The 15,490-nt window shown below is 39.4% G+C and overlaps 1 protein-coding gene across 1 annotated transcript in view; it reads left to right on the top strand.

The window, feature by feature from the left end:
* Nucleotides 1-15,490, top strand: part of Col28a1 (collagen type XXVIII alpha 1 chain) — a 159,892-nt gene that overhangs the window by 32,175 nt on the left and 112,227 nt on the right. Inside the window, exons 12-13 of the mRNA XM_048448926.3 lie at nucleotides 13,860-13,928; nucleotides 14,866-14,934. Coding sequence (XP_048304883.3) covers nucleotides 13,860-13,928; nucleotides 14,866-14,934 — 138 coding nt within the window. The remainder of the gene's footprint in view (nucleotides 1-13,859; nucleotides 13,929-14,865; nucleotides 14,935-15,490) is intronic.

Genomic DNA, 15,490 nt, shown 5'->3' with positions numbered 1-15,490 from the left:
TTTCCAAAAAAACTGGATAATTTCATCGCGAGAACATTCCTTTAAACATTTTAATTTCTTATTTGCTTGGATTTTTTTTTTAATATGAAGAGGTTGTTTTGGAGATAGGGTCTTACACAATCTTGGCTGACCTGGAACTCACTATATAGACCGAGAAGAACTCACAGAGATCCACCTGCCTCTGCTTGCCAAGTTCTGGGACTAAAGATGTGCGCCACCATGCCATTCAGACTTAGTTTTAGGCATAAAAAAATCCAGTTAACACGTAATTGTGATAAATTATACATGATATTAAATTACTCGGAATTTCTTTTCTTCCATCCTCTCTCTCCTTCCTTTTTATTCCTCACTGCCTTTTCCCACTCCTCCCCGCCTTCTCCCATTCCTTTTTTCTTTTCCTCTCCACTATAACAACAACAACAACAGCAAAGTCTTCTGCTGAATCCCAGGTCGTCCTTGAATTTGGATCTTTCTGCCTTTATCACAAAGTTCACTGCCATCTGAAAGATGCCGCTTTCAGCCAGACTCATAATTCTTGCTCTTCCAGTGGATGATACAGGCAGAACACAAGGTCAGCTTGGGTGACTTAGTAAGACTCTGTCTCAAAATTAAAACAAATGAATAAAATAATTCGAAAGTAAGAGAACTTGGCTGTATAGTTCAGTGGTCGAGTACTTAGTGTATAAGACTCTGGTTTAAATCCCCAGCAACAAACACCACCCCCTCCCCCCGACACACACGAGTTCAGGCAATTCTAGGGAATGTACTGGGTGTTACTTGGAAATTGTGAGGTAGAAATGAGTTTCCCTGTCTGTGTTTCATTATATTTCTGATTTCAGGTAATAAATTTAGTGTTCTCTTTTTTCTTCTCCTCCTCCTTCCCCTTCCTGCTCCTACTTCTGATTCCTTCTTATTTATTTTATGTTATAATTATTTGCCTATATGTAAGTATGTCCACTATGTACATGACTTGTGACTGCAGAGGCCAGAAGAGAGCATAAAACCCTTGAAACTGGAGTTGCAGGCAGTTGTGAGATGCCACGTGGGTGCTGGGAACTGAACCAACATCGTCTGGAAGAGCAGCAAGTGCTCTACACTTCTGGTCCATCTCTCTAGTGCCTGGTCTCTTAATCCTTGCTTTGAAATTATTAGTACTTTCTTGTAATTTTTAATATTTTTAGTCCTATTCATCAGAGGTATGACACATTGATCATTGGCTAAGATTTTTTTTCCTCTTATACATTTGTGAGTATATTGTCTTAAGAATAAGGTTTTGGGGAACAATTCCATCTTGCCTCTTGGGATGTGTCTAAATTGTGGCCATGCAATGACCTTCTTTGGTCTTCAGTCTGAAAATCATGTTATATTGCATATTATATTGTTTTTTCTTTTCATATATTATTTGGTTGAAAGATATTTTAAGAAATTGTGGTTGAAATTTATGTAAAAATATCTGTAGATTTCAAGCAGTCTGAATTATTTTCTGATGAGCCGGGGCAAGGTTATTTGTCCTCACGCCTCCACACTCATTGCTAACATTTATTGGACATTTCTTATGTGACACGTACAGTTCTTAATATGCTACTGCCAATATTGCCTCCTGGGCATGATTTATTCTTATCACCATTATACAAATAAAGCTTCTGAGGTTCCAAGAATGTAAGCAATGCTCTTGGGCTCTTAAAGCCAGAAACCATCCGCACCAGGGGATAAAGTCTGCTTTTATCCACAATGTGCTATTTACTCTCCTTCAGAAAACAAATGCTGAATTTCCTGAATATTTGACCCGAGACCAGTGCGTTTCTTATAGTCAGCATGGAAATGACATCTGTTGCCCTCATAGTCCATTCTAAGTGTGAGAAACAGTTCTTTGAAAGGTCATTTCTGATTGTTTATAACGATCACACGAAATCACAGGAAAGAAAGAAGGAAATTGGCTGGAAAAAAGAAACTGTTCTCACTGCACTTTCAGCTACGGTGTGGCTCGCTGACACCAAACAGCAACAAACAGACCAAAACAGCAACCGTACACTTACAACATTCACCAAGATTCCGTGAGAGTTTCTAGATGGGGCCTGCCTATGGCTTTGAATTATGAATGGTGTCTCTCATGAACTACAATCACTGTTTGTTGTTCTGGGTTGGATTTTTTTTTTTTCATCAAAGGTCTCCTCAACTCAGAAAAGGTGGCCAAAGAACAAAAAGGAAAAAAAAAAGCATGTGCTAAATCAGGAAAAATGTGCCTCTGGCCCGCTTTCACCGATCATTTCTGCCACTGATACTTTCCACATGACAATTAACTCCTATTCTGTCCTGAATGCCCTTGCTGCCATAGCAACAAAACACAGAGTTTTCTTAGAAGGAATCCTTGCTTCAGAAGCCTCAGGCTCTCCCATTCACAAGGATCATGTAATAGCACTCAGAAGAACATCCCAATAGTCTTTGAAATCATTAGAAATATAATTATAGACATGCCCCAAACCCCTTATCCCTGGGACCAAGCTGAACTTGTATCCCCAGGAGAGACTGGCGCCCTAGAGACCCAGCACTGCCTACTTTCCCAAGGCAGGCTGTTGTCATTGGCCAGGCTGTCATTGGGGTCCTCCGCTAGTTCGCTAGAATGCATCAAGATGGGGAGGTCTTTCAACTGGTTCAAAATAATTCTGAGCAAACAAGCACAGTGGGGGGTGTTGGGGACACAAGACTAAATGAGCCGCCCTTGCTGGTTCTTGAGACCTTTCTAAGGTATTTATAAGGGATAGTTGGTTTCAAATCTCATGCAAATCTGCTCTTTCTAGGACTCTGTCTGAGGGGAAGGACCACATTATAGCATCTGTGAAGCTGCCTGTGACACTCAAAGGTGCCCCACAGTAAAACCCGATGTTGATCAGGGCCCAAAGAGCACTGGTGATACCCTGGTGCCTCTCCCAAAGAAAAGTACCACATAGCATTCCTCAAACTAATGGAATTGGTGATACTAATACTATATCACATGAACTTATCTTCAGGGGCAACTGTCTGCCATATCCCACCTTGCACTCTTCTGGGATATCCACAATATTTTCTAAAGGACTTTTTTTCTTGAGGCTTTCTTCTTGCTCTTACTTTAGGTTCAAGTATAAGAAACATGAAGTACTCTTACATGAGAGCCTTTGTTTTTGTGTTCAGTTTAGCTTCAGAGACACTAAGAAAACTCAGAGAAATCAAGAGGGGGCAGTGGGTGGTGCAGGGAATTGAATGAGTGTCTGGAATAGCCAATTATGTTTCTAACATTATAAACTTGGCACAATGGTATAGGGTTCACCCATCAATAGACATTCCTGTGCACTAACTAAAACATTCTTCATGCTTCCATGTTCTCCTCTAAGAGGTAAGAGGGTGATATGTGTGTGACCTGTAGTCTTACGTTGTCTATAATGTTAATATTTTATGGGGGAATAGAAATATTGCTCTGAAGATGCACTAGTTTTAAAATGCATCACTTTTGGCTATTACTAAAATACTTCCTTTGACTCGAAGTGTAGTGGCTCTAGGACATCTAGAACAGTGGCTCTCCACCCATGGGTCACAACATCCTCGACAACCCTCGGTCTCCAAGAAATTTATATTATGATTCCTAGCAAAATTACAGTTATGTAGTAGCAACCAAAATAATGTTATGACTGGGGGTCACCACGTGAGGAACTGTGTTAAAGGTTTACAGCATTAGGAAGGTTGAGAACCACTGCTCTTGGGGGTTAACCTACTAAACATGACTAATATTTTCAGTTGTGGTTTGGAAATAGTTAAATACCATAGCAAGAAAAACTTAAAGAATTTTAGATTTCTCTTCAAACAATAATCAAGTATAAAAGGTCTCAAACAACTCATTGCTTTCAACTACCTACCAACTACGGTTCATAACATGATATGTAATATCTTATAACCTGATGGAAGGTGAGTCAGAGAAAGTTTGTCTGCAATTCTCAGTGGAAGTAACTAATCAAGAGCATTTTCAGGTTCACAATCCTCTAAGCACACTGGTTGTATTTTGGACTTTGTGGAAAGTGGTTCTAAAAGAGCACTTGAATATAATATAGCAGCTTCAGTCTTGGGCTCCCTGGTTCTCCTAGGGGGCTGATAGTTCTAAACTAGAGTGTAATGAGTCAGTGCAGAGGAAGGAGCGCTTTCTAATTTTCATTACAACATTTATTGAGTGAATAATACTGACCAAATTTTGAGACTCTTTTGCTTTCAGAGATGCCGAGGTCTAAATATTATTTCTGTTCCAAATCTAATTAAAGGGAAGAGATTGTTAGTAGTTCAGCAATTCCTGATGTGGAAAGAGCTTTGACTTGCGTGAGCATCTGCTCACCAGGAATATAAGCTTATTAATTCATCCGCTATGAGACAACTGATAGTGACAACTTGAAAGGGTTGCCAGAACACGTGGGATGTCAGTCAATGACTTCAAGGCAGATGATCGTCATTCCTAAACCTCTGATCTCTATGACTCTGGCAGCTGGGGTAGACTGTGTACATGCGTGTGCAAGTGTGTCTATGTAGTTAGAGCCTGCCAACACAGAAGCGCTCATGACCCAAAAGATCAGAAAAGCTGCCAACACTTCCCAGGACATTTCTGTGTGTAACTCATATGCCTAGCTTGATTGGGTACTAGATAGAATAGACCTAGCCACATGCTCAGAGGAATGCCATGGTTTTTATAATTATATCAACTGCAATAGCAAATTTGCAGGAGAAGCCGTTCATTCCAAGGATAAGGAATTCATTAAAATTGTAAAACACACATTACTTAAAATAATTTGAACCACAGAGGAAAATTTATTGGAATTCAACATGCTAACAATGTTATTTAACAGATATTATTTATACTTCATTTTTATCATTTCAGTGAACTTTGTATGAACCAAACAATATTTCCTTCTTCTAGCCTTCAAGTGTGCATTTTAAAGAAACACATATCATTGTCAGATTGATTGCCCCCTTCCATAAGTCAATGGTTTTGTTGCCGTAGGAATGAAAGGTGTCCAACTTGAATGTTTTCCAAGAACTTACCTTGTGCAGGAGAAACCGAAACTGTCCGTCAGAGGTGCAGTTGTGAAAATCTCTCCTGAGTGGCTTCTACCAATCTGTTGTTCTAGTGAAAGTGCTGCTTATTTCTCTAGTTTTTGTTGTGTGTGAGGGAGCGTGACTTTGTGACTAAATCACCCTGCATGAACTGTCATTTCTGCCTGACCAACATGATCAAACCTGACAACGTCACGCTACAGTTATTGAAATGTAATAATATTGTTAGTTGTAGTTTTCCCCAGTTCTTTGTTTTCATAAAATGGTTTTTTTGTTTTGTTTTGTTTTGTTTTTTAGAAAACACAGATTGATACATTTGTGGTGTGTGGTCAAGTAGATGTTATTTTAAAAATATTTAAAATTGGAAATGTGAAATAACGATAGTCTCACAGTACAGCTTGTTATTTATGAGTTTATATATAAAGTTACAGTATGTAATCACAGTATTGCGAAGTATAATTTACATTAGTTTTATCACTGATGCAGTCACACACTGATTCTGTAGACTGTAAGTACCTGAAATGGAATGTGAGTTGGTTCATTAAGTTCTCTTTTCTCTTGGCTTTCACCTTATCATATTTATCTTGTCTTCCTCTGAAAGATCTTCAGTTGTGAATATATTATAACTCTGAAATTTGTGCCCTTCATCCTACTCCCGGAATCAAATGGGGTTTAAAACTCTTTAAAAATTAAAAGTACATGACTTTAAGAGGTAGTTGGCAACGGTAGCTGAGGGTGCCACCTCTGCTGCCAAGCTGTGAGCCTGACAGCAGTGTTAGACTTTCTGGCTGTGTGATTTGGCATGCTAATTCGCTTCCCTGTGACTCAGCTTTGCTATCCATGTTCTGGGTTGATAAAATTTGTTGTGAGGGCAGGATAAATTAATATATGCAAAACATCCACTTAGCATCTGTTCCAGAGTGAATCCCACACAAGCTGCCAAGTTTTATGAAGCAACTGAATCTTTTGACAGCCTTCCTCAGAGCATCAGAAGTCCGCTCTTCCCCAAAGTAAGCCTTTGTCACGTAAAACTTTCCCTGGAACAAGAGAAAGTAGGCGCTCAAAATGGAGAACAATTCAAATGTTCTTAATGAATATTAACTCTCCTGTGCCCTCCTTTCTGCTTGGCTGTCTTAACAGAAATGCCTTTCTGACTTTTCTTCTAAGTCTCTGCACAGGCCGCTTATTAGGTTTCTGGCCACATTTGAACCATTTTGCACACACACAAAGAAAATGCTCATAGTTTCCCTTTTTCATTTTGAAAGCCTTAGAACTTTGTTCTAAGTCTTTGTTACAAGACTCACATTTGATTTAGTGTCGCTTGTATCTCAGAAATGACTCAAAAAAGTTGCCAAAACCTCCTTTCCGTGATGAAAGGGACCCAAGGAATGATTAAGTGATTCATAATTATAATGATCCCTTACATCAGTAGTTCTCAACATTTCTAATGCTGCAACCCTTTAGTACATACAGTTCCTCATGTTGTGGTGAGCCCTAACCATAAAATTATTTTCATTGCAACTTCATGACTGTAATTTTGCTATGGTTATGAATTGTAGTGTAACTATGTATGTTTTCTGAAGGTATTAGGAAACACTTGTGAAAGGAGCATTTGATCTCAAAGGGGTCATGGCCACAGGTTGAGAATCACTGCCTTACGTTGCTTATTATTTTAGAGAAAGGAAAGGTTATCTTTGGTTAGAGTTGTGATAGGTACATAAGTGTCAGATTTTCTTTGCCTGAACTTTCCTGAGAATGTTAGCTTAAGATCTTTATTGTTATATCATTATTCTTTTAGCTAAAAAACACTAATTATGTCAGGTGAGTTTGAAGGAAATTGTGTAATAGTCACTTGGCATTATTATGCATTAATAATTACATGCCTAAACCAGTTGCCTTTATTGAAAACTTAAGTAACTCCAAAGGAGAATTCTCAGACCCACAGTTTCTCCCAGATCTGACCAGGTATCCATCAGTTGCTGCTCCCTTGCTGAGGCTCAATAAACATCTGATACTTACGAGTTTGCATGAATAACTGTAATTAGCTAAGCATTGAGAAATCAAAGGGTAACAAAATCTCACTTTATCCTCTTCTTAGACTGGTTGTGGAGGCTTGGAACCACATTAACACACTAGGAATGCAGACTTGCAGAAAGATAGTGCTCTCATATCGCAGTGAGTTTCATCCCATCAGGGAATTCTCCTTTAAGCATGGCATTTAAAATATGACCTGAAGGGTAGATAGTAAAGGTCATAAGAACCCCCTAGGTAGAGGGCGAAGCATGTCCTAAGGTGTCATGGCAGAAAAGAGCAGGTCATGCACAAGGGACTGAAAAAAGGCATGAAGGCCACTGCTACTAAGGCAAAGAGGTGACTGTGAAGGACTAGAGAGGCTGTGGTACCATGCTGTGGGTCACCTTGCATGGACCTCTCTTTTATTGTGCTAACAAAGGGAAATGTCTCAGAAGGACTTTTTTTTTTCAGGTTAAAATAAAAAAGGAAAGATTTCTCTGGTAGCAATGGAGGAAGCAGATTGGAGGGTTCTAGATTTGTAGGTTGCCTATTAAGGATGCTATGGTTTGAACAAAGATCTTAATCTGGTGTGTACTGTAGAGATGGATAAATTCAGGAGGTAGTTTAGAGGCATGTCTACATTTTACCTGGATGTCTCCCGAGTTCTGGTTTGACTGTGGATATAATCACATCGATGGAGAATACTAGAAAATGGCCAGATCTAGGAGAGAAATGTCCTTAGTCTGTACTTAGAAATGTTCAGTTCCTTTTGCAAGTCTCTGTTTCCCAGACTTCCCTGAAGATGTTTCTGTAGGTTGCCAGGACACAGTTTAGAGTTGGTACTGTCCATGGTTCTGAAATTCATAGCCATATGAAGTTCTTGAGCACTTGGAATGGGTTTTATACAATCGAAATTTTTTCAAACTTAAGGTACACATGAACGTCAAAGATAACACTGAAATAATGAAATACATAATCATTAATACTTTAAGATATTGATAACATATTGAAATCTTTCAGTGATAAGTAAAACTGTAAACTTATCACTGACTGAAGTAAAAAGTAAACTTATAATTCATTTATTCCTATTTCCTTCCTTAAAGTAACAACTAGAAAATTTAAAATCATATTTGGTGCTTACTGTATAATTTCCACTGCACACTACTGCTCTTGGCAGGGACATTACTGTCACCCTATTCCTAGCTCTTTGAGTCTACCAAGCTTCTTGCCATCCAAAGAATATCTCATATAATTCTTTCCTCTTCTCCAATTTTTTTTTGCTGCTATTCTTTTGTACTGGAGTAGATAAAATTACCATCTCTTTGTTCATCTCAAATATCTCCCCTACTGTAATAAACTTTCAGAACTCCTGGGGCAGAATTAAACATTTCTTCCTAAGAGATGCACATATTCTGTTAGTGTCTCTTACAGCTAACCCACATACTGTGGTTACCTTATTTGTTTGTCTCTCCGGGAAGACTATAGACATCTGCAAAGTATGGATGTAATGTGAATTATGACTCTAATTACATCAATTAAATTAGATACTCAATTACAGGCATAGGTTGCTGTTCACCAGGTATTTGTTGCTCACCGGACCTTGTAGCAGGTTGGTCAATAAAGCCCCAGTGAATAACGATCGAATGCTCACATAATAAACAGCTACAATTTATGTTTGGATATGGCTTGAAAATTTTACAGACAACATTGTGAGTCTTCTCAACAGCCCTGTAAGGCACATATGATCCTCCTCACTTTGCATTTTGGAATCTCATAAAAGATCTCATATTGCAAATGACAGAACTAAGTCCGTGGGACTAAATGACTCCAAGGCCATGTTTTTATTTTCCATGTGGTTCTATGCATAATGAAAAGTGGATTCGAAATGCAGAGATTCTATTCTTCCACTCTGAAGTGGGGCAAAGCATTTTTCCTCGGGTTGTTTGGAGGCTGAATGGATAAAGTGTGTGAAGCAGCAGGGCAATGTTTATATAGAGTAGGTTTCGTTTCACATCGGCATCTCCTCTTGAGTCCTAGAACAACAGAGGCATTTGCAATTTCTGAGAAGGATCAAAATGGTCCACAAGACCTACTCATTGTCCCACAATGCTCATACTCCCATTCACAAGGAAGGCATGGAAAATAGACCATTAAACCTCCATGGGGTGATGCATCTTAAACCAGTTCTCTTTTAATGCTCTCTTGTGGTAAGTGGTTCTGGTGGTCAAGGAAAGCGAAATAGGGAAATAGCATCTATGGTCAGTGTTGCAGGCACATGATTTATACATGTGTGTGCACATATATGTGGCAGGAATAACAGAGACAAAGGACCAAGTCTGAAGTCTTCCCTTGCTTGTGCTCTCCTGCTGATTTCCCAGAGAGCAATTCTGAGTGCAAAGTCCTCTGCACGCCATCTCACTGAGGCAGCCTGTCTCACAATGAGTATCACTTTCTTTACCACTGTGGGCATGGTAGGAAAGGGGAAGGGAAAATGTAAAGGGAATAACCCATTAACCCTATGTCAGGGCTTGTTGACGGGTCCTTTGTTGTAACACCAATTTCCTGGGAATAAAGTTTAAGTTGGTAACATGTGGACCGTGTTCCAGCAAGGGGAAACAATCCTTCCACGGTCTTCACATCCCTGTAATTCTTTTGAAAAAGCAGCATGAAGAAATCACCAGGTAGGCGAAGGGGCGCCCTGGGCTCACAGCTGGGGTGGCTTCTTCCCTTCTTGATGCTCTCGCCCCACACTTTCACTTTCCACAGCGACCGCCAAACCAATTCTCTGTCGGCACTTACAAGAGACTTCTTTTACTTTTTCTTTTTTTTGGTTTTCGAGACAGGGTTTCTCTGTTTAACTTTGGAGCCTGTCCTGGAACCTACTCTGTAGATCAGGCTGAACTTGAACTCACAGAGATTCGCCTGCTTCTGCCTCCTGAGTGTTGGGATTAAAGGCGTGGGCCACCACCGCCCGGCCAGAAGAAACTTTCTTGGAAACCCGGGCAGCAATTATTTCCAGTCATACTTACAAATAAACTCTCGGTAGAGTCAAGTTGCCACACCCACAGCAACTCAGATTTCCCCCAACGGTTAGTGCAATGTTTTCTAATCTACTATGACACAGAGCTGTATTTAAAAGGATCAAAATAGAATAAGTGATCTTAAGGTTTTGTGTTACTATTGCATTTTTTCTAAAGCTGGTCTTTTAAATATAAAGAAACAAAAATTAAAGAAAAATGTGCTTTTTAAAAAAAGATTAGCTAAACAACAGGTTAATTTCTAAAAATTATAAAATTGACTTGAGAGCCAGATGGTGGTAGTGTACTCCTTTAATCCCAGGACTTGGGAGGCAGAGGCAGGTGGATCTCTATGAGTTCGAGTCCAGTGTGATCTACAGAGTACAGCTAGGGCTGTTATACAGAGAAACCCTGTCTCGAAAAACAAAAAAACAAACAAACAAACAAAAAACCGACTGAAGGATACCATTAACACAATAACTTCTTAAATTATCTTCCAAAATAAGGCATTTAGCTATTAAAAAAAACCTATCCCAATAAACATGTTTAAAATATTAAGGGTCTTTTAAAATTTTTAACATTTTTTTCATAGAGTGAGTAACTTTTTTCTTTATAGCTGGTATTTTTTTAAAATAAAGTAGGTTATCTTATACCAATATTAATAGAAAGATTTTTATCTTGGAAAAACTAGCTATGTGTATTTTAAATGAATATCTTTGCTATTTGGTAGGACTGTTTGGACATTAACCATGTACCATGTACATTTGAGGATTCATTAATTATTGAAATAAAGCAGAGAATAGGAAGTGGTCAAAGTTCTACTATTGTTATTATTGTAGAATAACTCCATTCCAGATATCTATGTGCATCTTTTTAAAACCTTCTCAAAATAAATATTAAAAAAATAATAAAAAGCATCAAGGGCAAACTAGAGGGCAGAGGGAGTGAAGGTGCCTGCTGCCAATACTGGTGATCTAAGTTTAATACCTGGGACCCAGTGGTGGAAGGTGAGAACCAACTCTTGGATATTGTCTTCTGACCTCCATCTGTGCATGGGAGCCCACATATATACACCCAAGAAATAAATATAAATGCAATAAAACATTAAACAAAAACAAAATAACCCAGCCACATAGATAGCCTCATGTTTGGCATTTTTCCTAGATGCTGATTTGGGGTGGGGATTGTACTGTATTGTCTGTCAACTGTTTGCCTTCTTCAGAGAAAATGCCCATGCTACATTTAGAAAATAAATGAGAAGCATGTCTTAAACTTCTCTGTATTTATTTCATGGTTCTTCACATAGCAAGTATACAGTGTCCCTTTATGGACTTATGGGATCAGCTACCCATATGGGGCTCATATAACATACATGGGCATTTCAACATGGATGGAAAATGTAGAAGCTGCAGAGAGGAAAGTTGGCATCTCCAGAGACCTGAGTCTTTTCGAGCTTTTGCTTGTATTTTAAGATTAAGAAAACAGATTCAAATCATTATGAACTTTTATGTCTGGAATGAAGAGAAAGAGAGAAATTCCACAGACAAGAATGTGTAAAATAAGAATGGCCTTTAGCTGCCCGATGCAGAACATTTCGAATAAACAGGAGCATCTGTAGAATTTCAAAAGAAAGAAATTCCAATTGATTGACCTGCCAGACTGACTTTTCTCAATAGCTGAGCAGCAGACAGCTGTAAATGCCATCGCCCAAATGCCAAAGGGTCATGAACTCTGATCCTGAAGGTTTCCTGTGTTTTGATTAATTTTGCATCTGTATATATATTTTGTGAAGTTGGTTTTTCTTTTCGTTCTTTTTCTTTTTACAGTTGGTTGAAGCCAACAGACTTCTCTAAGGCCAAGTTCTTCCATGCCAGTATAACATTCCTTTGGTTGCTATCTGTCTCTTCCAAAGTCACAGGTCTCTGGGAGAAAATAAAAGTTAATGAAAACCCTTTTGTGTTCCTGAACTTTAGTGAAGTCTGGTCTCGGCATGTCTACCTTTACCTCTTGCAAACATGAAGAGAAATCTTTAATATGGATAAAACCTAACTTTGATGACAGTGGGTAGAAATATTCCTTAGCATAAATTAAAGGATCATGTGTGCATATAAAAACTTGGAGAAAACATACTAAAATTAATCAGAATAATAGGAAATTAAAATTTTATATGTGTGTTTTAAGATACATGACAAGTTTTTCACAATAAAGATGTGTTATTTTTGAGAACTGGAACAATTTAACCTTATACAAAAAGCAATTTGGATTGTTTACCCATCATCATTTCTCAAGACCAGAAGCCTGAGTCCTCTGAGGATGCACATATGAGTGACAGTGAGGTGTGAGCTGGAGCAGCCAGGTAGCCTGTCTGGACTCCGTACTTTGGTATCTGTCATCCAGTTCTAGGATGCCTAAGATTTCTTATGGTCCTGCCACAGAGGGGGGCATATTAGCTGAAAATGCTCAGACTTTGAGCCATGGCCAAGTTGTTATTCATACTATGTCTGTAAGAGCAAAAGCAGCTTCCTATTGGTCTAAATAGCAAAGGGGAGAGAGGCAGTCACTGGGTAGGGAACAAAATGTGTTTGTCAGAGCGCTCACAACCTATCTGTGGAATGAATGAAAAAGGGTCACATTGTGATTTTCATAGGTAACGATAATTTCCTTTGTGGGCATCTTCCTGTAGATGTTCCTGTAGAAAAACATTTAAAAATAGCTATGACGTGATGGATTTAAAGAAAAGTAGACTATAGGTGGGATCCAATACTAACATGTTCATTAATATTATATTTATTTACTTATTTGCTGAACGTCTTTCTAGCTCCAGACAGGGCATGTTTTTAAATTATTGTATTCCTTTCTAAAATTTAATTTATTTTACATCCTGACAACAACTTCCTCCTCCTCCTTTTTTCCCATTCCCTCCACTACCTCCCCTGTCTCCCGCCCCTCTCAGTCCTTACTCCTCCTCTGTTTCTGTTCAGAAAGGGGCAGACCTCCCATGAGTATCAATAAAGAATGGCATATCAAGTTGCTACTGCCTCCTCTTATATTTAGGCTGGGCAAGGCAATTCAGCTTAAGAAATAGGTTCCTAAGAGCCAGACGAAGTGTTAGGGACAGCCCCTGCTCCCACTGTTAGGAGTCCCACAAGTGGACAGAGCTACATAACTGTCACATGTATGTAGAGGGCTTTGGTTGGTCCCATGGAGGCTCCCTGTTGTTGATCCAGACTCTGTGAGTTCCTATACCCAGGTCAGGTGATGTCTTTGACCTCTCTGGCTCCTGTGATCCTTAGATGATTGGAAAGGGAGGGGACTTTTCAGGGTCAGGTAGAAACCTGGTGCAAGGGAAACTCCCACAAATCTACAAGGATGACCCCAGCTGAGACTCCTAGCAATAGTGGGTACATATCTCCTGTGATCAGATTGGTGACTACCCCAATTGTCATCAGAGAGTCTTACCTAGTAACTGATGGAAACAGATACAGCCAAACATTAGGCTGAACTCAGGGAATCCTGCTGAAGAGCAGGAGGAAAGATTATGAAGGATTATAGGAGCCAGAAGGGTCAATGAATGTTATGTTTATTTTTATTATGATTTAAAATATATTTAAATGTATATTTTAAAGCTATGGAAAACTGAGTGCAGACTGTGTACTAGGTTTTGCTGTTGTTCTCAGAGCTCCCATGACAAACCTTTACACCAAAGAACTGTTCAACAAATACTATTGAGCTGACCTAACATGACCCTATTTTTCACTCTAGGGGGAGCCAGGTCCCCCTGGTCCTTATGGTCCCCCAGGACCCCCTGGTATTGGACAGCAAGGTGTTAAGGTAAGGATACTTGCTTCTTTGTGCAGAGATGCATTTTCTGCAGCAGTTCTGTATATTTTGGGTCCTTGGACAATGCAGCATTGTGGTCTCAGACAGTTACTGTGAGAATAATCAAGATGCATTTTGATTTGGTTGGAAGGAAACTTTTGTGTATCTCCAAATATCCCACCTCTCATCACGCACACGTGGTTCTGTTGGGTTTCTTGGGCTTTCAACACTAATGCGCAAACATATGGTTGGAAAGTACATCATCTTAATATGTAAACTCCTGTCTGCTCATGTAACATGGGCAGAACCTAGATGCCCACATCACTGAGTGAGTAAAGGCTGGCAGGGAGATCTGTAAGAAACTACAAAGGTAGGGAGCATCCTGCGGTGCTCTGTGTAATGCAGAACATATGAGAGAGCAGGGGTGTGTACTGATTTTAAGTGGACCTTGTGGTCCAGACAATAGGCTTTAATACATAACTGAAAGGGGGGAGTTCTCTTCAGTTTGGTTAGAAGGCAGTCAAGTGCTCCCAGGCACAGCATTTCAACAATAACAACACGGAGACTCCAGGGAAGGTGGAAATTACAAGGCACAGTTACTAGAGAAAGGTTCTTTGGAAGGAGATCAAGTGTGAGATGGAGCTTAAGGACAGGTGAAATGGATAGCATGGGGACAAGGATGGGATGGCGTCTTAGGACAGTGGCGGGACTAGTCACACCTCATCTTGGCCAACACAGGAGCACCTGCAGCTCCTCTCCCGTTGCATATCAGGGCAATTTGTTTGCTTCAATTCCCATTCAAGCCAATTGGCCTCCTCTGAATATTTTTGTTGTTCTTCTTGAATATGAAAAGCCTGGCTATTATCTCTGTTGAAATCGACTGCACATTTTCTATCATCTTATTATTTATTTAAAAGCTCACCATGTAACTCTGCTCTTTCTGTTTCAGGGAGAAAGAGGCCAGGAAGGAAGAACAGGAGCCCCGGGACCGATTGGAGTTGGTGAACCTGGACAGCCAGTAAGTGGCAAAGAAATGGCAAAACATAATTCTTATGCATTTGCTCTGGTAAAAATAAATGAGCAAGTGACCCTACTTTGTATGGTTTTGTGTTAAAAGGTACTTTAATAATAGAAGTATGTAAGGACAGATACATACTACTTTTCATGCTTGAATAAGGCTACATGTATAATGTGGTAGTTTGAATGTAATTGGCCCCCATAATCTCACAGGGAGTGGCATTACTAGAAGATGTGGCTTAGTTTGGAGAGATGGCTCGGAGGTTAAGAGCACTGGCTGCTCTTTCAGAGGTCCTGAGTTCAATTCCCAGCAAACACATTGTGGCTCACAACCATCTATAGTGGGAACTGATGGCCTCTTCTGGTATAAAGTTGTACATTCAGATAGAGCACTCATATACATAAAATAAATAAATCAGTCTTCGAAGGTGTGACTTTGTTGAAGTGGGTATGGCTTCTCTAAAGTATGTATCAGTATATATATGTGATCTTTTCAATTGATCTTCTCTTACTGCAGTTCCTTGTAAGATTAATCAGCTTGGCAAAGAAAAGAATTT

This window comes from Myodes glareolus, chromosome 25 (genome assembly GCF_982192425.1).
Source record: "Myodes glareolus chromosome 25, mMyoGla1.1, whole genome shotgun sequence".
In the NCBI taxonomy this organism is placed as follows: Eukaryota; Metazoa; Chordata; class Mammalia; order Rodentia; family Cricetidae; genus Myodes; species Myodes glareolus.
The sequence above is the reverse complement of the archived record's forward strand: the minus strand, read 5'-3'. Positions and strand labels throughout refer to the sequence as shown.